The following is a 24,036-nucleotide window of genomic DNA, read 5'->3' on the forward strand; positions in this document are numbered from 1 at the left end:
GACTATTCACTCAAGATCACAATCACCTGACTAAAACCACCAAAAACTCATGATCCATCGTCAAATTTGCTTCAAGACAACAATGAACTAACTAAATCCAAATTCTTGCAAGATTGAAAATATATTTATCCACCAATATAAAGTAGACGTGCTCATACTAGACCTAAAATCTCATATCCACCGAACATCTTTAACTATCTCCTGAAGATCACAATCATCTAACCAAATGCAATCCCCCGTGATATTTGGTTCAAGATAACAATCACGTAACTAAATCCAAATATTTCCAAGGTTAATTAAAGATCTATTTATCTACAAATATAATAATCATCATGCTCACTTACTAGCCCTAAAATCTGACAATCCACCGAACACTTTTGACTATCTCGTCAAGATCATAATCACCTAACTAAATCCACCTCAAGTCTCACAATCCATCATAAATTTTGGTTCAAGATCACAATTATACCTAACTAAATACAAATAGTTTCGAGATTACTTAAGGATCTGTTTATCCACCAATATAATAGACTTAAATCCCTTAATCCACCAAACATATTTGACCACCTTCTGAAGATCAAATCACCTAACTAAAATCCAAATTGTTCCAATATTAATTAAAATTTTGAATTATCCACCAATAATCATCATGCTCATACTAGACCTAAAATATCATAATCAACCGAACATATTTGACTATCTCCTCAAAATCACAATGCTCATACTAGACCTAAAATCTCATAATCAATAGAACATATTTGACTATCTCCTCAAAATCACAATCACCTAACTAAATCTGTTTCATTCCACTAAGAACTCCTTTGGTCCTGGTATAACTTCATACTCCCTAGGTGGATGGAATAAAGGGGTGCCACGAGCTGCTTGCAAATTCCACTTCTTCAAACCTTCATGGTTAGGTATGCAGATGCGACCTCCAAACGAAATAACACATTGCTCGTCTTCTGAGAATGCAGGGCTTTCCCATGCTAGATCATTTTTATTGTTTTCTTCTATTCTTCTTGATTCAACCTAGAAGTGGGCCTAATATCGAAGTTAGCAAGATAGCCACTACTAATTAGCTCTACACCAAACTTATCGAAGCCTTCGGGTACCACTAATTGCTTTGCTTGGTAAAGGCAGGACAGGGACACGACTTCCTGCTAAGAGTATCCACTGCGACACTTATCTGGGTTTTCTCATGTTTAAGTTCATATGGAAGAAGACATACTTAAAGTATGCACTACTGCTGCTAGATCCAAATCATGGGTAGGTAGATAGGCTACGAGTCTTCTTTCTTACATCAAGACATAACGAAGTCCATGCCTAGATGCATCACAATAATGTTAAAACTCTTATAAATGTCTGGGGTGGCCAAGGACGGATCAGTGGTCAACTTTCTCCTAAACTCTCAGAAGCTCTCTTCACGCTTGGGCATTCATTCAAACTTCTAATCTTTCTTTAGGAGTTAAGTCATCGATGGTGCTTGAAAGTCTTCCACAAATTTGCAGTAATAACCCATAAGTACGAGGAAACTTCTGACTTCACATTCATTTAGCTTTCACAGATTCTATCCTTGACGGGTCTATTAACAAACCTTCTATGGACACAACATGTCCTCATAACCCAACTTCTTTTAGCCAAATTTTATACTTCTCGAACTTGGCATATAATTGGGGTTCTTGTAGTTTGTCCAAAACCATTCTCAAGTGTTGCTTATGATCTTCCTCCGAGGGAGAAATAGACCAAGAGGTCATCAATGATGATAACCACAAACTTCTCCAAGAACTCATGAAGATGTTGTTCATGATGTTCATCAAATAGGTGGAGTATAAGGGTTAGTCCAAGGGCCACATCCTTATGCTTAATATCTAGCTCCGTTGTCACGGCTCGACCAAATCATGGCTTGGTGAGACTTAAGGGTTGATAGGATTTGGGTGTGAGGGTGAAAGTTCACCATAACATACGTAGATACCGTTTCTCTAATGCCAACTATTATGAGGCTCACATGGCCCAACTCCCACAAGGTTATCACATACCATCAAAATTGCCATCTCTTCAAATTAATCCAACATGATGATCTTGTACTCATAACATTCTTGGGGAGGGACACCAAAATCGTCTACGTCTAACAACTCTGGTCCACATGTATCATATTCATGATTATATCCATATGGGGCACATGCAAGCTACTAAGCTTAGATCAAAACAACACAAATCCTAGTGCCAAAGTTATCTCCATCCAAGAATCCAAGTAGCTATATCATTTAACCTAAAGGAAACACAAGTTGTGCTACTCCAAGGTCCTTGTTTCCTTACTATTAATCCAATCCCAGATGCTCCAATAATCCACCATTTTCATAATCATAATTGATGTTGCTAAGTCTCATCTAGCCTAAAGGAAACACAGGTTGTGTTCAAAATCCTTGTTTCCTTACTACTAATCCAATCCCAGATGCTCCAATAATCCACCAATTATCATAATCATGATTGGTGCTGCAAACTCTCATCTAACCTATATCTGATATATCCAAGGTTGATCATACTACACCCTAAAGTTCTCCAACTTCAATCTCCAAAAGTGAGAATTTAACACAAAGCAATCCACCAACATCATAACCATGATTTAAATAAACTCCAATTCATGGTTATCTAAATCCAATATAAACCACAAGTTCTATTGACGGACTATGGATCACAATCTCCTAACTAAATCCAAATTGTTCCAAGAATAATAGATTTGTTTATCCACCAATATAATAATCACCATGCTCAACTAGACCTGAAATCTCATAATCCACCAAAAATCTTTGACTATCTCCTGAATATCACTTCTACATCACCATCAGACTCCAATCATAACTCCTCAAAACAACTTCTGTATAGAACCACCCAACTTGGCGCATGTTGGGGCTTAAGGATGTAAAATGATTAACTCACACAATCATTCTTTATTCCAGGCAAAAGTTGTTGGTGATTAACCGGTGCATTTACAATTCCATAGGTTAAGCACATCAATATAAGTCCATGCTATCAGAACTTCTATAGCTAGGCGGTTTCTTGGGTTAGATTTGGTTCAGAGAAAGGCTTGGGAGAGCAGAAACTCTAAATAAGTCGCACTTGGTACAGTTGAAGGCATAGACTAGAGTGCAACACGACTTCTATCTCTCTAAACTCACCTACACAAGACAACAGTTGTGGTACCTCACTCCACAACAACCATGTCATGCCATCCCGAGTAGTAGATCCACGTGCAGACATCTGATCTGCCCACAACCGTCCACCATCACGGCTGGCGCACAAGCATAAGGTTGATGATGCCTTTCTCCTCCAAGTGCCCTCTTCCTGCATTCCTCGCTACCCCTATCGTCATCCCCTCGCCACTCGACTCCAGGTTCAAAATCCGACGGCAGCGACAGTCCGCTCCCAATGACATTTTCACCCCTTCCCCCACACCCCTCGTGCACTCTCCGCTCCACGCCAGTTCGGTTGGGCATCCTTTGCTTGGCTACAGGTTGCTTTGTGTGCTGCCTCGATCACACAACCCGTGTTCCCCTGCTTGGCGCCGCCACAGCCGAACGCTCAAGCACCACCTATCGGCGAAGTAGGAGCAGGGGCAGTCGGCACCGCAATGTCTAACCCACATGATGTGTGCACGACGCTACCTGTCGCCGGGGCCAAGGGCCCTAAACAAGGGAACATAGGATGCGACATCAAGTACGTGACACACAACCCGCATACAAGGGAAGGACACCAAGCCAGATTGATGAGGAACAAAAATTGCATGACTTTGACACCCACTTCTAGTTTCATCGCCTGGTGCTTCGTCTGATTCTCTAGTTTGTCTGCCATTCAACCTCCAGATTCTCATGTTCATGTTCTTAGGAACTTCCCTCCCAGTCGATAGTCGAGGCACTCTTAGCACTTCGTCTTTTCATGTTCCTAGTTTTGCTCATGTTCCTCGACTCATGCAGCTCATTTCAGGTGGCTAGATTGTTGAACTAGTTGTAGGGTCATTCTTGACATTAACTCTTGTTCTGATTACAATCCTCACACGGATGCTCTACTTGTTGCTGGCCCTCGACGTTATAACTCCCAGGCCGTCCGAGGCTTGACTAGCTTCACCTTCCCTCTAATGACACAACTGCCAGTCTCTCTGCCTCTCCTCGTCTACCGACTCTTTGTGGCATCATTGTCTTGGTCACTCATATAGAATAATCATCATGCTCACTAACTATTTTCTCAAGACCACAACCACCTAACTAAATCCACCTAAAATCTTATAATCCACCGTAAAATTTAGTTAAAGATCACAATCACCGACTCTTTGTGGCATCATTGTCTTGGTCACTCATATAGAATAATCATCATGCTCACTAACTATTTTCTCAAGAGCACAATCACCTAACTAAATTCACCTAAAATCTTATAATCCACCGTAAAATTTAGTTAAAGATCACAATCACCTAACTAAATCCATCCAAAAAAACATAATCCATCGTCAAATTTGCTTCAAGATAACAATGACCTAACTAAATTCATTTTTCCCAAGATTAATTAAAGATATGTCTCATAATCCACCAAACATCTTTGACTATTCATGACATCACAATCACCTATAACTAAATCCACAAAAAACTCATAACCCATCGTCAAATTTGCATCAAAATAACAATTACCTGACTAAATCCAAATTGTTGTAAGATTAATTGAAAATATATTTATCCACCTATATAAAGTAGACATGCTCGTACTAGACCTAAAATCTAATATCCACCAGACATCTTTAACTATCTCCTGAAGGTCGCAATCACCTAACCAAATCCACCTAATCATAATCCCTACGATATTTGGTTCAAGACAACAATCACGTAACTAAATCCAAATATTTTCAAGATTAATTAAAGATCTATTTATCTACCAATATAATAATCATCATGCTCACTTACTAGCCCTAAAATCTGATAATCAACCAAACACTTTTGACTATCTCGTCAAGATCATAATCATCTAACTAAATCCACCTAAAGTCTCACAATCCACTGTAAAATTTGGTTCAAGATCACAACTATACCTAATTAAATACAAATAGTTTTGAGATTAATTAAGGATCTGTTTATCCACCAATATAATAATCACCATATTCACACGATAGACTTAAATCCCTTAATCCAGCGAACATATTTGACCATCTTCTGAAGATCAAAATCACCTAACTAAAATCCAAATTATTCTAATATTAATTACAAATTTGATTTATCCACCAATATAATAATCATCATGTTCATACTAGACCTAAAATCTCATAATCAACCGAGCATATTTGACTATCTCCTCAAGATCACAGTCACCTAACTAAATCCATATAAAATCTCATAATCCACAAAGAAATTTGGTTCAAGATTACAATCACCTAACTAAATCCAATTTGTTTCAAGATTAATTAAAAACATATTATCGATCAATATAATAATAGTCATGCTCACCTAGTAGGTCTAAAATAACATTCTCATGTTGGGCTTTATTTCAATCAAAAGTTGTTGGTTCTTAAGTGGTGCTCTTGCAATTCCTTAAGTTATCACATCAATACAAGTCCATGCTATCACAACCTTGATAGCTAGGCTAGGTTTCCTGGGCTAGGTTTGGTCTAGAGAGAGGAGAAACTCTGACTAAGTTGCACTTTGTACAGTTGAAAATTCGGGCCTTCGCGTCTAGAAGGTCTCTTGGTGCCAGGTCTATGCGATTTGAACAATCGAACAATATTTACCTACTTTGATCAGATGGTACATTGTCCAGACGGTACATTGTCCCCCGTGATTGATATTGTCCACTCTTGTCACGTGTATGGGGTATCCACCTAGTGAATGCTCTACACTAGACCGACCAAGGTACTAAGTCTAGCCCCGTCTCATATTATGGTAATGTGCTTGCACATGTAAGGTTGGTGACTTGCACACTATGCCTTTTTGAAAACATCTCCACTTCATCTCCATTTTGTAAGACCTTATTATTTCACATTCATCCATGGGCATTAGTGGCACCCTTGGGTTTTTGCAATACACTTATGAGTAACAAAGATTCTTCCCCACTCCTAGGATTTATGTGACTTGCACGGCTAGGCAATACTATTAAACTTGCAGACCCACATTTATTTGTGACCAGTGGATATGTAGTCCTACGTTTAGAAATGAGGGGCATTAAGAATGTCAAAGGGGTGTCAATATCAAGCACATAGGGCATAGCTAAACCCTAGCTAATTTACTTAGCATAGCAATACTAGCAAACAATACTTTATCCATGCAAAATAATTCTAAGTGTGTAATGCAAATATGGGTTCAACATGATCAAAGTAGGTTGCTTGCCTCGCTTAGTAAAGTCTTCGCGTCTTTGAAGGGATAGTGTTCGTGATTTCGTGATGATTACTTCTTGAAACAAACCAAATTATAATCTCTCGATGGTTGGTGGCCTGAAAAGAGGATGTGAAACATACTTGTAAGAAATCAGCGCTAAACATGTTACAACGGAATAACACAATAAAACATATGACTCAAATTCAAGTTCAGTGATTGCATCTCAGCCTTTTCTAATGAACAAAAAATTGCAACAAGACAACATAATTATTCCAATCTTTATTGAAGGTATGCACTTTGGGTTCACATTTCCATGACACGAATCTAACGCCACAAATAAGCTTAAACCAAATTTTGCATAGCCTCAAATATTTGGTAATTGTCATCACAGAATTCTTTTTCCCTGCTGTTTTGCGAAGTTACTGTATCCATCCAGATTTGTAGTTTAGATCCGACATACAATGTTTGACTATAACAGCACAGTGCGCACTTTCTGAATTGCCTGCACGAATTGGTGCAGACTCTTGGTTCCATCAAACTCAGCTCCATGGAACAAGCCTGTAACTACGTATTTGGTGCGGTGATGGGCCTTCCCTATAGCAAAGCAAGTTCAGTAGTTCATCTAGCATACTTCCTACTAGACAAATTATGGAATGGGCATAAAAAAACGTACCTAAAACCAGCATGTGTATAGCATGCATAGACTTCTCTTGCTCCTTGACGCAGCAGCAGCTCAGCTCGTTTGGCAATAGTTCCTAATTTAATTGTGATAGTCTTATTAGGATATTCATATTTAGAAGCAAAGATTGTCAAATGGTAGCTACTTTTGGTATGCAACAAGATGTTATAATTTACTTTCTCAGTTGTCAAACATGAATGTGGAACACTTCAGCATGTTTTCAACTTTAAACTATATTGCAAGACATATGACTTGTATCCACACCTTACTAAATAAATTTAACTAACTATATAATATTTAATTTCTGCAGTTAATCACTGCATTAAATCATGGTGCAACTGCCCCTCTGTGAGATGGTCAATCTTAGAATTATGTTTCCTACAACTTAAAAGGGATAACTTACCTGCTGTATCAATCATATCAGCCACTTATCCTCTAACATCTCCAATCAGATTCATTACCTGCAATAAAAGCACATGACAAGTTCTGCTTGTTTAATCTGACAGAACTGATCACATAAAAGCATGAAAAAATAAATCTAGCATACACCATGTGAAACAACACATCTCCATATGCATTATATATTTGGGGAATTTGAGGATTTGCCACATATTTCTTTGCACTTTGAGGATTTGCCCTCATTTTCGACTTCATTAATGGTTTGCCGAAATCTTGATGATTTGCCCCTGACAAGATGGACCCATAGAGAAATGTCGAAAATGCCCCTGCAATCCCCAACCTAATCCCGTCTCTCACCTCTCCCAGGCCCGACGAAATCACGGCGACGACCTGCACCGCTGCACGGGCCGGAGCCCCGATCTCGGTGTTATGTGGAAGCTCTCGACTGTCGTGGTGGTCTCCTTCGCGGGGTAGCCCTGCTGCCTCGGCGGCTCGGCGTGTTGTGGGAGCTCATGGGCGGTGCCACGGGTGTCGACGTTGGCGCTCACGGTGACCACGGCCGGCAAGGCAGTGCTGCTTGGCTACCTCGGTATGTTGTGGAAGCTCGCGGCAGCGCGATGGTTGCCTGACCGCGACAGAAGGAGCACGGCATGGCAGCTTGGGTCCTTGGCCGTTCAACATGCAAGGGGAGGGGTGCAGCACAGCGAGCCGCCGGGGCCGCTGACGAACAGAGATGCGCTGGGACGGAGCTAGTCCATGTGAATCGGTCCAGTTCAACCAATTTTGGTTACATTGATTGAAAGGCATTTCTGTATAATAAGTTCAGTTAAAACATCCGTAAGATAGTGCAAACCGGCCAGAAGGGGCAAATCATCAAGATCTCAGCAAACGTGTGACAAATCATCGATGATAACGAAAACAGGGGCAAATCCTCAAAATGCAAAGAAAGGTGCGGCAAATCCTCAAATTCCCCTATATATTTCCATCAGATTGACTAGCAGTGGATAAACCATAACTAACTACAGAAGAAGAGCCTAAATGAGTACGTGTTTTCTTACTATGCATCCTAGTAGTTAGCTGCGAAGCAAGACGAGCTTCTTCATCTCCGGCCACCGCGCCGCCACGTTCTCTCTTGACCACCTGCGCCGCACGCGAATCAGTCCGAGTTTCCACGGCGCGAGAGGACGGGAGGAACCCAAGTGAACCTGGTTTCGACGAGGGCGGTGAGGAGGCGCTTGATCCCGTCGATCTTGTCGGCGCCGAGTCAAGGAGCGCCTGCGGTCGTCGTCGTCGTCGAGGTGCGCGTCCGCCCCGCCACCCAGTGCGTGCCCGTGCGCATCCGCCGCACCACCCGATACCCCCACGCGCCGCTCGCCTGTAGCCGGAACACGCCCAGACCCTCTCCGGCCGCGCGCGCCCTCGCGGATCTCGGCGGCCGCCTCGTGCCGCTTTGGACCGTTGGAGAAGAGGATATGAGAGAGCACGGCACCGTGCGAAGACGTACCCTCGGTTTTCCGCCTTCTGGTGGTCTGCGCTACCTACAATCTGGGCCGGCATTCGAGAGGGCCTGCTGGGCCGCACCGATTAGTTACAGTGCACAGTGCGCCTTACAAGGAGAAGGCCTGCTGGACCGCACCGGTAGTGAATTTGTCTAAAAGAAAGCAGATAGTGAATGATTGATTACAGCATGAGATCCTCAAAAAAAAGATTGATTACAGCACGAAATGTTTAAAAAGTAGCCGTGCTATTTCTTGCACATACATTTCAGAAAAAAGGGTGATTTTTTTCCAAAAAGTCGAACAATGTTTTTAAAACCACGAATTAGGAAAAAAAGTTCATCAAAATTTTAAAAAAGTTTATCAATTTTGAAAAATAATTCATCGAATTTGAAAAAATTCACTAACCTAAAAAAGTTCATCGATTTTAAAAAAATTCCTCAAATTTTATTAAAATAATATAATTTAAAATTTTCATTAATTTAGAAAAAAAAGGTTCAGGAAATTTGAAAAAATAACTGTGCATTGAAGAAAACAAAAAAGAATGAACAGAAAAGGATAAAGAAAATACAAAACGAACTAAAGAACTAAATAAAAGAAAGAAGCCAAGTACGTTTGCACGAGCGGGGCGATGGCCTGATGGTTATAGTGTAGCCAGTGGCGGAGCCAGGATTTCTGACATGGGTATGCGTAGTTAAAATTTTCTTAGTGCCAAGCAACACTAAGAGATAAATGTTTACAATCATGAAAACTAAATTTTAATTATTATAATTTTTGCAACAAGGCCTTCAATATTTTGTTTTATATTGCAAGAATATAGCCAGAAACAAAATTTAACGCTACCAAACCCCTTCTCAAAGGGGCAAATGATAGCGCCAATACGTGTAGATCAATCGATGAACTTAGGGATAAATATAGTCCCCTGTATTGAATTGGCAATTTGAAAAATTCAAAATTACAAAACTCACAGTGCGTAAAGCCGATTAGCCGAGGGATGATATGCACGCAGCTGTTAACGGTTGATCGCTGCCTATCAAACGACTGACGCCGCTGCCGAGGGCGAGGTCCTATTAGCGATGCAAACTACCCAGACCTAGGCTGCTTTTTTTCTTTTTGAGGATTCCCAAACCTAGGCCCAACACCCCAAGTCAAGGCCCAGTGTAGCCAGCGAGCCCAGGTAAGGAAGCGAGGCGCTGGAGCGCTTCTTTGCCAAATTTTCATGCGTGGTAGGTGTAAAATGAGGCCATGCTTGATATATATGCATATACGGGTATATGTACTGAAAAAAATTAGCAGAAAATATTGGGTATGCGTTGCATACCCTTGCATTAGGCTAGCTCCGCCCCTGAGTGTAGCCCTCGCAACAAAGGGGTCGCGGGTTCGAACCTCTGGTTAGGTGGACAGTGGTATCTCCAACTCACTAGGGTTCAAGTCCTGTTGCTCGCATTTATCTAGATTTATTTCAGGATTTCCGGCAATGCGCATTTAGTGAGAGGAGACGTTCATGCAGCCACTGTTGGAGAAGGAGCGGGGGGCTCGCACATCGCCGCGTTTACGTAGCTCCCCACACTGGAGGTGAGTGCAGTGACGACGGGCGCGGTGAGTGGGAGGGTATGCCAGCCAGCTGCTACTACGGGTGAGATGCGTCTTTCTTTTTAGTCCCACATCTTTAGGCGGATTTCGGCTGATTTATAAGCATTTTCCTCGGGGCAGCCATTAGCGAGTAGCAGTAAAGTGCGTAGAGAATGAGTGTATGATATAGTATAGGGTATAGGATGTGGTTAGGGTTCAGGGGCGAGGGCAAGGCAGAGAGGGGAGCTATGCACGGGGGCGGAGGTTGTTTCGAAGAGACGATTCTTCACCAAAGAGACATAAAATTGATCCCACCCAAAAGCTCTTGTTAAAATTGATTTTCAACTTAGACAGTTGTTTGAAGAGACTTAATCAGTTTTATATTTCTAGCCTTTACCAAATCATGTTTCATGAAAAAAATAGTGTCATCTCCATACTGAAGAATGAAAACCCCATCATCCATAAGATGAGGAATAAGCCCACCCACCTGACCATCCTCTTTGGCCCGACGAATTAGGACTGACAGCATGTCAGCGATGGACATTGGTTTTTTGAGGTGAGAACGTCACATAGCAGCGCAGTTTGTGCTCCTTAGGCCCAAAACTTGCATAAATACACTTTAAAAACTACAGAGAAACGATGAGCAATAGCTCGAAGCCCACATAAATGGCCCAGCTGAAGGGACGGCCCATTTCTAGGTCCGTCGCTGGTGATGATCAATCCTATTTGACTAGCATGGTGGCAATATTTTCTAAGCAATCAGCCAATCTCCCAATCAATGAAGAGGGAGTCTCTACCTGAATTCATTCTTTCAGATGAAGATACATTTGGATCACAAACGCCGGCAGATACGAGGCATGAGGGTAACATAAGTAGTATTATGTATTTGGGACTCGCAAATATGCTTATGTAGCAGACAATTAAAGAAGAGAGATGATTATAGTAACATAGGTAGATACCGTAACATAATAAATGTGATGCTACTATGTGTCATGCATGGTAATAAATGAAACCACCTATAATGCTAATCTATGATACTATGCATTATAAAGATAGTAACATAGACTAATAACATATGCATGTTACTTGTCTAAATTACTCCTCACTATGACCAGCCTTAGCCACTCGTGCTAATTGGACAGGTATGCATCCCATATAAGAGACATGCTGCATTGATTGGCACGGTAAGAAGAAAGCGACCTTCTTCCTCACGACGCGAGCAGCAGCTGATCACATCGACGACGACGAACCAAGCTAAGAGCGTAGCCGCCGCCCGCGGTCGCCAGAGAAGAAATCAAAGAAACATTCAAGGCCGAGAGGGACCGACGGATTAACTGGAAGGAAAGCTGCAGCTGCAAGCCTCGCCGGAGCCGCCGGAATCTACCTACGTACGGTCGTGCGCTCTGCAAAATATGGACCTTGCCTTGGCTACATAACTTACGCTACTTGGTCCTTGCACTAAAACAATTACGTACTCTAGCTGGCCAGTGGCAGCTTGTAGCTTTGGTTCTCACGTACGGCTGCTACAATGACAGCGCGTTTTTTTATCCTTCTCGAGGTGTCAGATGAGTCGGATGCATCGCGTGTTGTATATTCGTATATGAAGATATATACAACTCTTCTATTGGTTTGTACTACCTCTGTAAACTAAACACTCTTATATTAATTTACGGAGGGAGTATTTTCTTGTCGTAACGAATTGGACATCAGCTGTTCTGTTCTCCCAACGTCCAGTGGCATGTTATGAACCAAACATGGTGAAGTGTACGTCGGACTTGGCAATGCTTCCTTCTTCTCCCACTACCGTGGCGGCTAGGGAGAAGCTTCATTCCTTCCATGCTCCGCTGGCGAGCCCACAGACTCATCTTATCTCTGTCCGCCGCTCTTGAGGTTGGCGACAGTGAGGGAAGTCCCGGTGCCTCGGCCCTGCTAGTAATTTAGATTAGGTTTTCTTAGTCTGTAGGTGCGTTATTATGGCCAATAGCAGTGCTTCATCTTTGAGCCGGTCTTTCGAATTTCAATCCTCCTCGAGTTTTGTTGGGGTAGAGATGATGGAACTCTGGCTAAATTCCTGCCGTCTTCTTGGGGTGCTGAGTTTAGGTTTCTGATTGTGTGTGCAAGATGAAGGGATTTGGTGTCACACTCTTCACATCAGTTGGCGACCGCTGCAACTCTTGAGCACTGATCTTTGGGGGCATGCATATTAAGACTTTCTGGATGTCATCGATAAAGTTTGGCCGGTTCTGATAAAGGAGCGGCAACTTCGACGCGCGTCGGTGGCTCATTTTGGCAATGGTAGTGGTGGTTCACTGGTCCATAGATCTCGGTCTGATTCTTATTATGTTTAGGGAGCTTTGTAATTCTGGTGAACCTTTATAATAAATTGGGTCCTTCTCGCAAAAATAGCATCTTAAGTCAGTGTCTTTCACTGCTTGACATTCCTTTGCGATAGAGGAATTTGGTGGCAGTTAGAATGATGGTTGTTATCTTGTATCTTTGGAAAATATGCACACACAAAAAGGAAATGAGTCGAAGGTTCTTTGTCAGTGATCCAGAAGACGCACAGTGGTTTCAGCCCAAGTGTTCAACATAGCTCATGCGTCTCTTTCCCTGTTACCTCTCATGTGTTTTACATGTGCCGTGTTTTCTACAAGCCACTATGGTATCGTACCGAAATCAGGGAGAGCCCTTTTAATGAACAAAACAAATAACCCCTGCAAAAAAAAGAACAAAACAAATAAATACTATGTTTCACTTTAACATGCTTTGGTTCCATGGTATATCGTTCAATTTCAAATTTACCTTTCGTTCTTCATAACACGGCTTGATAAGCCTCAGGGTTGCCTGTATTTTTTTTACAAGGAGAATGACCCATCATCTATTCATCGATTGGTGCATATAACCATACACTATTAATTTTTTTAAAAGTTGGCAGGAAAATTCATGCATCGATGTTGTACATTGTCTTAAAAACAAGAAAAATCCAAGCCATGAAACACAACTAATTTAAGTGATCAACCTTCGGGCGAGGAGTGGAGTCGCTGAATCCGACTCCCTTCCTTTTGGTGGGGAAGATGGTGAACACAACGGTGGATAGAAAGGCCATGCCGAGTGGCAGGTTCTTGAGCAGCTCCTGGGCGTTCCTGCTGGCGTCTGGGAAGAAGCAGTTCTGCAGCCCCACGTCACTGAACGCCACCGTGAGGAAAAGCACAGCCGCGAAGAAGGAGTGCACGAAGTCCAGCGGTCGGAGATGGAGACTCCGGAGCTGGTCCCTGCTCCACTCACGGCTCTCGTCCTCCCTGGAGAAGTCGAACACGTTGAAGCCACGCGGCGTGGCTACGCCGTAGTAGAGCTTTCCGTCATGGCCGACGATGCTGTCGGTAAAGGAGAAGAAGAGGCACATGACGGTGAGGATGGCGACCAGCGCCACGGTGAGCCACTGGTTGGAGGTCTCGCACTTGCCGTGGTTGGTGAAGGATGGGCTTAGCGCCTGGTACGCCAGCACCGTGCCAGTCGGCAGGAGCTGCGCAAGGTTTGTCACGCTTGACATGACCCTGTCCATGGTAGGGGTTGGCATTGGCGGTGGTACCGTGTCGGGGGCTGTTATCTCACCGTCGTCGTCAACGTCCTTGGTGGCGGCCGGTGGAGGTATCTGGATCGCCGTGGACGAGGGAGAAGAAGAAGTTGCCATTGTAGGTACAAACCTCGGTATGGGCGTGCGCGTGCATGTTCTAGGTTCCAGCTAGAAATAGTCCAAGCTGATCTACACCTTGTTGTTTTATAGGAAAATTAATCCATTGATGATTCCAAAGTCCAATGCTGGCGCACATGAGCGTTGCTTAGTCTAGCACTAATTACATGATTTTTTTTTCGGGCAAAACAGAGAGCTTTATTCAACAAAAGTGTTCCCCGGCAATCAGCCAAGAGGTTGGTTACCAAAAAACTAGGGGTCTCCTCGAGCCAACATTCGGTCACATTCAATGTGCATGCACGTTTTGCACATAGATGTGCCGGTAAGTTTGCTGACCTGTTTACATGTTGAATCTCGAAAACAGAAAAATCACAACTAAGCTCTCCTATTTCATCTAGGATAGGAGCCACAATCGAACGTGAATTGTGGCGTGTATGCCAGAGTTGCACTAACTCCTGACAGTCAGTCTCCATTATCACATGTGATATGCCTCGAAGTTTTGCAAAGAGCGTTCCTTCTCGCACTGATAAGGCTTCCATTATCAGAGGATCAGATATGTCACCGAATGGCTTGCACCAAGCTCCTAGTAGCGCGGATGCGGACCGGGCTATGCCACCCGCTCCTCCTCGACCCTCTGCCACATTGAGTGCTCCATCACAAGATATCTTGGTCATACCTGATTCAGGCGGCCTCCATCCATGACCTGGTAACGCAGTCGCTTCATTGCGGGGTAGCTCCAGCAACGCTAGGGCCTCCCGGGTAGATCTAGCAGCGGCTGTTGGGTCTCTCCCCTCTTCCCCATGTTTGATCCGGTTGCGGGAATGCCAGGTCGTCCACATGATGGTGATGATCTTTGCGCGATCTTCATCCCTGATCCGGTCGCCACATAGTATATCTCTGGCCCATGAGCGTGGATGCAGTTGAGGGAGTGTGAGATCAAACCAAGCACTAGCTTCGCTCCAGAAACGTCGTGCGTGGGAGCATTGTATTAGCGCATGCATAAGATCCTCCTCTCTTGCCATGCACACTTTACAAGTGTCTAGAACTGAGATGTGGCGGTACTTGAGGGTACATTCATCAGGTAGAATCCCCCGCAATACCCTCCACCAAAACACCCGTACCTTTGGGATCACTTTGAGTTTCCACAATGCTGTCCACATCTGTTTATCATCCGTTGAAGCACCGGTAGCCGTCCCTTCTTCTAGAGCTAAATGCTCGTTTTGAGTCACTACAGCATGGTACGCCGATTTAACAGTGTAGTTGCCTGATCGTTCAAAGGCCCAAGCATAAAAATCCTGTCCTCCCCCCCTCCTGATTGGTACATTGAGAATAGCATCAGCATCTGGGGCGATAAAAGTTGTCCTTATGAGATCCTGCCTCCATGACCAGTTTTCTATGTCAATGAGATCAGAAACTGTCTGAACATTAGTGTTGGGAGGTCTAAACAAAGGTTTCATGGAGATAGTTCCGGGGATCCACTTGTCCGTCCACGCATCAATGGAGCTCCCGTCTCCCACTCTCATGACAAGTCCCGCTTGTAAAGCTTTCCTGCCAGCAATGATAGCTCGCCAAGTAGCAGACGCTGATTTGGGAACAGTAGCATGCAAGAAATCTGTGTCAGGAAAATAGCGGCCTTTCATTACCCTTGCGCACAGAGAATTAGGGTTTGTCATAAACCGCCACCCATGCTTCCCGAGTAATGCAATGTTAAACTGATGGGGATCACGAAACCCCATACCACCTTGGCACTTAGGTGTAGCCAAATTCTTCCAGGACACCCAATGGAAAGCATTTTTGTCAATGGAGCTACTCCAAAAGAATTTGGCCATTGGTGACGTCAAATTCTTGCACACCTTCTTTGTTAATAAGAATGTGCTCATAGAGTACGTTGGAATGGCCTGTACAACTGATTTCAACAATGTCTCCCTACCTGCACATGCGAGTAGTTTTTCAGACCATCCCTGCATCTTCCCGCGAGCTCTCTCCCCGATGTGATCAAAAGTTCCGCTTGTGATGCGGCCAATTGCAGTGGGTAGCCCCAGGTACCGCTCGCTAAAAGCCTCCACATTGATGTTGAGGACCGCTTTAAGCTGCTGCTTGAGCTGGGCCGGTGGGTTAGAGCTGAAGTATACTGCACTCTTGGCACGATTGACACACTGACCCGAAGAATCACCAAAAACCCTCAGAATATCATTCAGTCTTGCTGCACTTTGGGTGTTTGCACTAATAAAGATCAAACTGTCGTTTGCGAAAAGCAAGTGTGTTACCCAAGGCAATCTGTAGCTTACTCTAATACCTCTATCAATATATCCATGATTATAGTACTTCAACAGAGAGGAGAAGCCCTCCGCACACAGCAGGAAAAGAAAGGGTGAGGCTGGGTCACCCTGTCTCAGCCCACGCGAGGGTGAAAAGAATGGCAATAGCGCACTATTAACTCGGACTGAGAAGCGCACCGACGAAACACACTTCATGATGAGCCTGACAAAATCAATGTTGAAGCCCAACTTAGTGAGAATTGCCTCAAGAAAATGCCACTCTACACGGTCGTATGCTTTCATCATATCGAGTTTGATAGCACAAGCATAGTTTTTTCCCTTCTTCCGCCTTCGCATAGTGTGCACACTTTCGTATGCCACCAAGACATTGTCCGTTATGAGCCGGCCAGGGACAAACGCGCTCTGCTCTTCACTGATAATCTCCTCCATGAATACCCTCAAACGGTTTGTCACATATTTTGAAGCAATCTTATATAGAACCGAACAAAGAGAGATAGGTCTGTACTGTGATATAGACTGAGGATGCCATACCTTGGGGATCAAAGTAATCACCATGTCATTCAAACCCACAGGCAGTTCCCCTCCGTTTAAGAAGTCCAAAACTGCCTCGGTTACAGCCTCACCAAGCAAGCTCCAGTGACGCTGATAGAACCCCGCAGTAAAACCATCTACCCCCGATGCTTTGGAGGGAGCCATTTGGAACAAAGTTGTCCTGACTTCCCCCGCTGTATAAGGTTTCGTTAACTCTACATTCATGTCCTCCGTAACCTTGACTGGAACATGGTCGAGCAGTTCTGTAGAGTCCCTAAAACCTTGAGACTCATACAAGTTATTATAGAACGACTGAACCCCAGTCTTGTCTTCCTCTTCATTTGCACAAAACGAGCCATCTGATCTACATAAACCCTGAATTCTGTTGATACGTTTCCTTTGTGCCGCCTGAGCTTGAAAATACTTAGTATTACGGTCACCTTCTCTCAGCCAGGGAACACGGGATCGCTGCCGTAACCAGATCTCTTCCTGATGCAGGGCCTCGCGCAGCTGTCTTACCACTGTTTTCTCCTCCTCTGTAGGCCCTCGGCCCACTGAACGACATCGAAGGCTATCGAGTCTCTTCTGTAGCTGTCTGACACGGCGAGTTAAACAGCCAAACTCGTTGGTCCCCCAAGGTTCAAGCGTTTCTTTGAGATGATGCAGTGAATCTGCTATACCTTGCAGGCCCGGTCCTCTATTTGCCTCCTGCCACGCATTGGTGACAATACGATCATAGTCCACATGCGATGACCAAACATTTTCATATCTGAACTGTCTCTTTGCACGTGACATGTTATTGATCTTGTCCCTTATCTCCGCTACAACAAAGCAATGATCAGATTCGACAGAAGGAACATGCCTGATTCTGATGTATTGAAAATGTTGCCGGAATTCCTCATTGGCAAAGACCCTATCTAGCCTTGCCTTAACATTCGCGTCACCCGCTTGACGATTGTCCCAGGTGTACGCAGTGCCTGACCACCCCAAATCTTGGAGAGCCACTTCATCAGTGACTTCTCTGAATGCTCTCATCTGTCTCTCTGGCCTAGCAGCCTGACTAAAATGTTCATTAGAGAAGAGAGTTTCATTAAAATCACCCAAACATATCCATGCAGCATGCGGTATGTTATACAGAGTGCGTAGGAAACGCCAACTATGATGCCTATCTTCAGCTCGGGGCGCCCCATAGAAACCAGTAAACCTCCATTGAAAGGAGTCTTGCTCTTTAAATTTAACAGAAACATCAATGTGACTAGCACTATAATTTTTGAGATCCACAAGAACATTATGCGACCAAAACAACCCAATGCCACCACTTAGACCAACACTATCCACTGCAAAGCACCCGCCGAAGCCTAGATGTCTCTGCAAGTCCTCAACTCTCTTCCCTTTGATTTTTGTTTCCATGACGAAGAGAAGAATGGGTCCTTCTAGCTTCACAATATTGCGAAGCTCTCGAACCGCCTCGGGGTTCCCAAGCCCCCGGCAGTTCCAAGAGAGCCAACTCATTGGGATGGGCAGGACCGATCAACGGTCTCTGCCGAGTTGTCAGGCGTGGGCCTCTTTTTCTTTGGTTCACGAACCAGGTCCTCTTCATCTTCTCCTCCTGCAGTGCTCGTGCTCGGATCAAGTTCTCCAGGGTTTTGTGTCACCGTCAGAAGCAACTGCTTTGGTTTGTAGACTGCTGTAGGTCCCTCCTTCCTCTTGTAGCGGGTGTTCTCTTTGTTATTAAGGGGCGAGACCACCTCTTCCCCCCCTCCCCGTCTTGCTTCGATTTAGTTCTAGAATTCCTTGTCTTTTGCTTGCTTCCATGACCAGACTTCTGTCCCCTGGAGGAGTTGTCGCTGCTGGCTGGATATCTGGTCTCATCAGGAGCTCGCAATGACGGCCCAAACGGCAGCTCTCCCTTGTCATCTCGTGAGCCAGGGTTAGAGCAGTAAAGATCCGAGTGGCCCATCCTTCCACAAGAGAAACAGAAGTATGGAATCTGCTCATATTGTATGTCATAGGGATCCACCTTCTTCCTCCTTGCCGAATCTATGAGCACCCATCTCCTGAGCGGTTTATTGACATCCACCGAAACCCTTGCTCGGAGATAGCCTCCATTGTGGTCGAACTTAGCAATCTGCACCTCCTTATCAATCATCCGTGCTATTGGGAGGCTCCATGCTTCATCTCTCAGGTTGTAGGGTAAATTCAAAACCCTAGCCCAAACTTGTAGTCGATCAAACATGACCTCATCAGGGCGCATTCACTCTTCGAACTCGGCCAGGATGACCGCGTTCTTGTTGATGTGCCAGGGCGATCCCGCCCACACTCTGTCACGATCACGCTGGGCCTCAAATTCAGCAACAGAAGTGTTCGCCCCAGTTGATCGGAATTGCAGTCCTCTAGGGTTTCCCCAAGCCAGTCGCAAAGCGGTGCCAATGGTATGAATATGATACAGGTTTCGGTAGAGGACCTTCCCTGCTAGCAACCACTTCGCCGGAGCACCGTCCTGCCGGTCATCTATCACGAGAGGAGTCGCCTCCTCTTTGGATATATCCAGCTTCCCCAGAGCTTCCTCTAGTTTCTCCCTCGCCGATCTAGGGTTGGTCGAACCAGAGTCCCCTTGCGCCACCTCCGCCGCCGGTGGTGTAGCCATCACCCCGGCCAAGTCCTCGGGGCGGCCCGCTGATGATCTCCGCGGCCGCCGATCGGTTTCCACTCCAAACCCTAGCGCCACCAGAGAGCCCTAGGTTACTTTCATCACCTTACATGATTTGCTGCGTGCTGGAAGGGCTCTACATCCATTCGTGTACGTAGACTTCAACTCTCTACCTCGTTTTGTTTAACCTACTTAGTGCAAGTTATAAATCACATTTTTCTATTTTTTGAAAAGGTGATTTTTTTAGATATCAAAAAGAAAGTTGAGACCCGGGCCTTGATATTATTGTGATGCACGCATCTTCTTTTATGTGTTGTGCTACGCATCGACTGGCGGATCTTTTAAAAAGATCCGCCCACTCAACGGTCGTTAGATCTGGGGTTGTCCAACGACCCAGCTCTATCCTCACTACTGCAACAAAGACGGTGTTGTAGAAGTCTTTGTAACAAAGCTCGTGTTGCAGAAACATTTGTAACAGAGGATTTTTTTTCTAGTTTCATCTTTTTGCAACAGAGATGATGTTGCGGAAAGAACTTCTGCAACATGGACGATGTTGCAGATTTTTTTTGTAATGAAAGGATGTCGCAGCGCACCGTCATTGTTGCCATCGCCGTTGTTGCAGAAACTCGTCGTGTGTGCGTCCGCATGGCCAGACGGGCATGGGCGGCTTCCGCCATGCGAGGTCGGCCCGATGGCGTCGCAGAAACTTCCGAGACGGGGACCTCCGGTCTGGATCACGCCGCGGCAGAGGCAGCATGGCTCTTACCGTCAACACCTAGGTGGCTTCCATGGCGACCTCTCAGGCCCAGCCGCCCCGCCATGGTCGAGAGGCCACCGCCGGCGGAGGTTGTGTCATCCTCATTGCCCTCCCTCACGCGGTTCCTTCCTGGTGGGTCTGCAACAGATCGCTTGTTGCGGTCTGCCTTTTGAAACTGGTGCCCAGTTGCAAGAATATAGTATGTGGCTAGTGTTTCAGTGAAGATAAGGATGAGGGAGAGATGCGGTGCATGGGCCCATGATGACGCGTGGAAGACGTAGGACGTGGCGAACGTCAGACAAAAGATCGGTCGATTGAGCACCAGTTTTTCCCTTCTTTTATTGAAGTTGATGCAAGCCAACTTAGACAAGTGAAAAATAGAGCGCTAATAGCACACTGTAGTGTTTTGAGAAATGCCATCTAAATAATCGGTGTACAACGTCTCGGTAATAGCATGTTATAACATGATATAGTATGCTAATAGCATAGTTTTAAACTTCTTGGTACTTTTCTATGTTTGGCATGAGTGGTAAGCTATCTAAAAACCATATATCGTATTACCCTCAAATGTGTAATAAAGTTGCGACGCATGGTGCAGATACGGGCCCCAAGCCCCATGGTCAGACTGTTCACCTATTTTGGTAAGTGCTTTCCAGTGATATCGCTTTGCACATGATTTAATGGATTGATGGCATCATGGCAATACGCATAGCATGAGAGAAGCTGCTAGAGATTGGCAGTATGTTATATACACAAAGTTTGTGCAAGCAAGCACACATGCACCTGGATGAACAGTAAAATCAAAAAATAATTGTGATAAACACTGATGTGGGTTTCACTTGTGTGTAAAATTTCGTGATCAAATAACGTTCGTGCAGGTCTTGGAAAAAAAACAACACCAATGTCTTCAAATGGAAGCATTTGGAAACATCAAATTTGTTCTGCTGCCCAGGCCTCCATGAATGTCATTTCATCACGAAAATTTACATACATGTTTAACACTCATCAATGTTTGTTGGCAAAAGGTTCAGAATTTTTTAATTTTTTAAGTATTTTTTTGATTTTACTGTTCACATCATGTGCATGTGAGCTCGTTCACAGAGAGAGAATCTAGCACTTCTATTCAAGGTCGCCGGAGCAGAAAATCGATGAAAGATTCACTCAATGCATGCATGGACCGACGACGAAGTAAACGGAATGGAACGTGCGCGCATGCGTGCATGGACAACTCTGCAACGTATATACAGACATGGAAGAAATAACACACTAACATATTACAATCAACTTGGAGAAAAGTATTCGCAACGAACCAAGTAGCTAGCTAGCAGCTTCCTTCTCACGGCTGCTAGAGTAACCATCGTTTTTTATCCTTCTCGGAGTGAGAGGAATCTCGGCCCATTACTTCTAGCGATGCCGCAACAGAGGTGACGCGGACACAAACACATTACTTGATGATGAGCATGCTCCGGTTGCACTTCAATGTTGTGGCAATATTGTCGCAACATATCCGCTAATCCGGTATTCCATGCGAGGAATAAGCTGATGCATGCATGGAGGTAGGTTATCATTTTACAAGCTGTGTGGCACAAAGTTTATTGAAAATTTGGTACGTACCCAAAGGTGATATGTTGCGACCGAGGGAGGATGTTAAGATTTAGTTAGTTAAGATGTTGCGAAGTTCGTATAACCAGTACGTCTATAAATCAGAATTTTCTTGGATCTCATTCTTGATTCACACGTTGTAACTGCTTTTTTCTTTGTTGTAAATGATCTGGCGAGGCTGTTGCAGCCCTTGGTAGCATACTAGAGGGTCTTCTGACCATCCGCGGACCTAAATCAACCAGACGCTTCTGATCTTGCTATGGGAATAGTGGCCCTAGCAACGTCGTCCTAGTCCTTAGCCCATTCTGCGGAGAATGATGATCCACGGCCCATGGGCGAATTGACAAGGGCATCTAACGGCTAGGGATGCCCAAAACAACAAATCCAACGGCAGAAATTGCTAGTGCCCTAAGATGGATGGATTAATGTCCAATTTTAATGTCTCTAAATGTATATATGCGGCCTACCCACTCCGCTTCTTACACCGCAAGTTTTAGATTTGTCCACATATTTTTTTAGTGAAGTGGCTCCTATCCGATTGATTTAGGTGTTTATCCAATAAATTCAAGTGTTTAACGTAAACTTCTAGACTAATTTGTTTCATACAAGTATTGTAGTCATTGTAAAATGAATGGAGAATTGAGATAAGAAAGAAGCGTAACGTATGTCTCGCCAAATAGGAGAGACCTTTTGATAAAAAAACAGGATTTAGTTAATGATTTTTTGTACAAAATAAAAACATCGAGCTTGAAGCAAACAAAATGAATGGAGAGCTCTAATAAGCCTGGGAGGCTGGGACGCAGGGCACCTACATAACTGTACACTTGCTTTGGACAGAAAATATTTCCTTGTTTGCCAAAGAACCATGGCACACACACTGAACATATATAATTAAAAAACTTCATGATTTTCTCCAACATGATACAATCAAGCAACTTCTACGCCAGCGAGGAGCGGTGTCGTCAAATCCGATTGAGCATGACTTTCCTGAAGGATTGAATTTTTCTTCAATCAATTTCTGGCAAGTGGCAACTTCAAGTTATGGGAACATACTTAACTAATTTACGGGATGGACGACCTTCTGGGGAGGAGCGGTGTCGCTGAATCCAATGCCCTTCCTTTTGGTGGGGAAGATGATGAACACAAAACTGGAGAGAAACGCCATGCCCATGGGCAGATTCTTGAGCAGTTCCTCGGTGTTCCTGTCGGCGTCCTGAAAGAAACAATTCTGCAGCCCCACGTCGCTGAAAGCTACCGTGAGGAAAACCACCGCCGCGAAGAAGGCGTGCACGAAGTCCAGCGGCCGGAGGCGGAGCCTGCGGAACTGGTCGAGATCGTTCCACTCCTGTCTCTCCTCCTCGCTGGAGAAGTTGAAAACGTTGAAGCCGTGCAGTGTGGCGAAGCCATAGTATAGCTTTCCATCGCGGCGACCAACAACGCTGTCGGTGAAGGAGAAGAAGAGGCACAACATGGCGAGGACGACAACCAGCACCCCTGTGAGCCACTGGTTGGAGGTCTCGCACTTGCCATGGTTGGTGAAGGACGGCGACAACGCCTGGTACGCCAACACCGTGCCAGTCGGCAGGAGCTGAGCTAGGTTCGCGACGCTCGACATGACCGTGGCAGGTGGTGCAGGCCCTGTGCTAGGCATTGGCGCTGCCGTGGTTGCGGTTGTTATCTCCTCGGTTGTCAATGGGTGTATCTGGATCGTCGTGGATGACGGAGAAGAAGAAGAGGCCATTGTAGGCGTACTGTGCGTGATCTGTGTCCTAGCTCAGAAAGGTGCAATGCTCCAAACAGAACTACAAGTTGCTATTTATATAGGCCCATATTGCTGAATGATTCCAAAGTCCAAACTAGGTTTGCCGTGTTGATTAGTCTCGCTCGATATTGCTGCATGCTGAAGGGCTCCACATGCACGCATGAACGTGGACTTCAACTCAGTAGCTAGTTTTGATTACAGTTAGTGTAAGTTGTAATAACTTATAGCCAACTAGTATGACATGACTAGTTTGCCGCCAGCACGGTAATTT

General features: G+C 44.6%; 2 protein-coding genes across 2 annotated transcripts; both read right to left on the reverse strand.

Moving 5' to 3' along the window:
* Positions 1-7,499: 7,499 nt before the first annotated feature.
* Positions 7,500-14,184, reverse strand: LOC123129796 (uncharacterized). Its single transcript, XM_044549817.1, has 4 exons — positions 13,513-14,184; positions 8,631-8,963; positions 8,484-8,565; positions 7,500-8,234 (listed from the first exon to the last, which is right to left on the reverse strand). Exons 1-4 carry the CDS (start codon positions 14,182-14,184, stop codon positions 7,936-7,938), a joined length of 1,386 nt encoding a protein of 461 aa, XP_044405752.1. The 3' UTR covers positions 7,500-7,935.
* An 8,843-nt stretch (positions 14,185-23,027) lies between these two features.
* On the reverse strand, positions 23,028-23,654 carry LOC123129798 (protein DMP3-like). Its single transcript, XM_044549818.1, has one exon. It carries the CDS (start codon positions 23,652-23,654, stop codon positions 23,061-23,063), a length of 594 nt encoding a protein of 197 aa, XP_044405753.1. The 3' UTR covers positions 23,028-23,060.
* Positions 23,655-24,036: the final 382 nt, after the last annotated feature.

This window comes from Triticum aestivum, chromosome 6A (assembly GCF_018294505.1).
Source record: "Triticum aestivum cultivar Chinese Spring chromosome 6A, IWGSC CS RefSeq v2.1, whole genome shotgun sequence".
Classification (NCBI taxonomy): Eukaryota; Viridiplantae; Streptophyta; class Magnoliopsida; order Poales; family Poaceae; genus Triticum; species Triticum aestivum.

Coding starts and splice junctions, on each gene's coding strand:
- LOC123129796 (XM_044549817.1), bottom strand. CDS start 14,184: ATGGCAACTTCTTCTTCTCCCTCGTCCACGGCGATCCAGATACCTCCA. Junction 8,964..13,512: donor ACTCCACTCCTCGCCCGAAG/GTTGATCACTTA, acceptor CCCAGATTGTAG/GTAGCGCAGACCACCAGAAG. Junction 8,235..8,483: donor GCTAACTACTAGGATGCATA/GTAAGAAAACAC, acceptor CTTATTATACAG/AAATGCCTTTCAATCAATGT.
- LOC123129798 (XM_044549818.1), bottom strand. CDS start 23,654: ATGCCTAGCACAGGGCCTGCACCACCTGCCACGGTCATGTCGAGCGTC.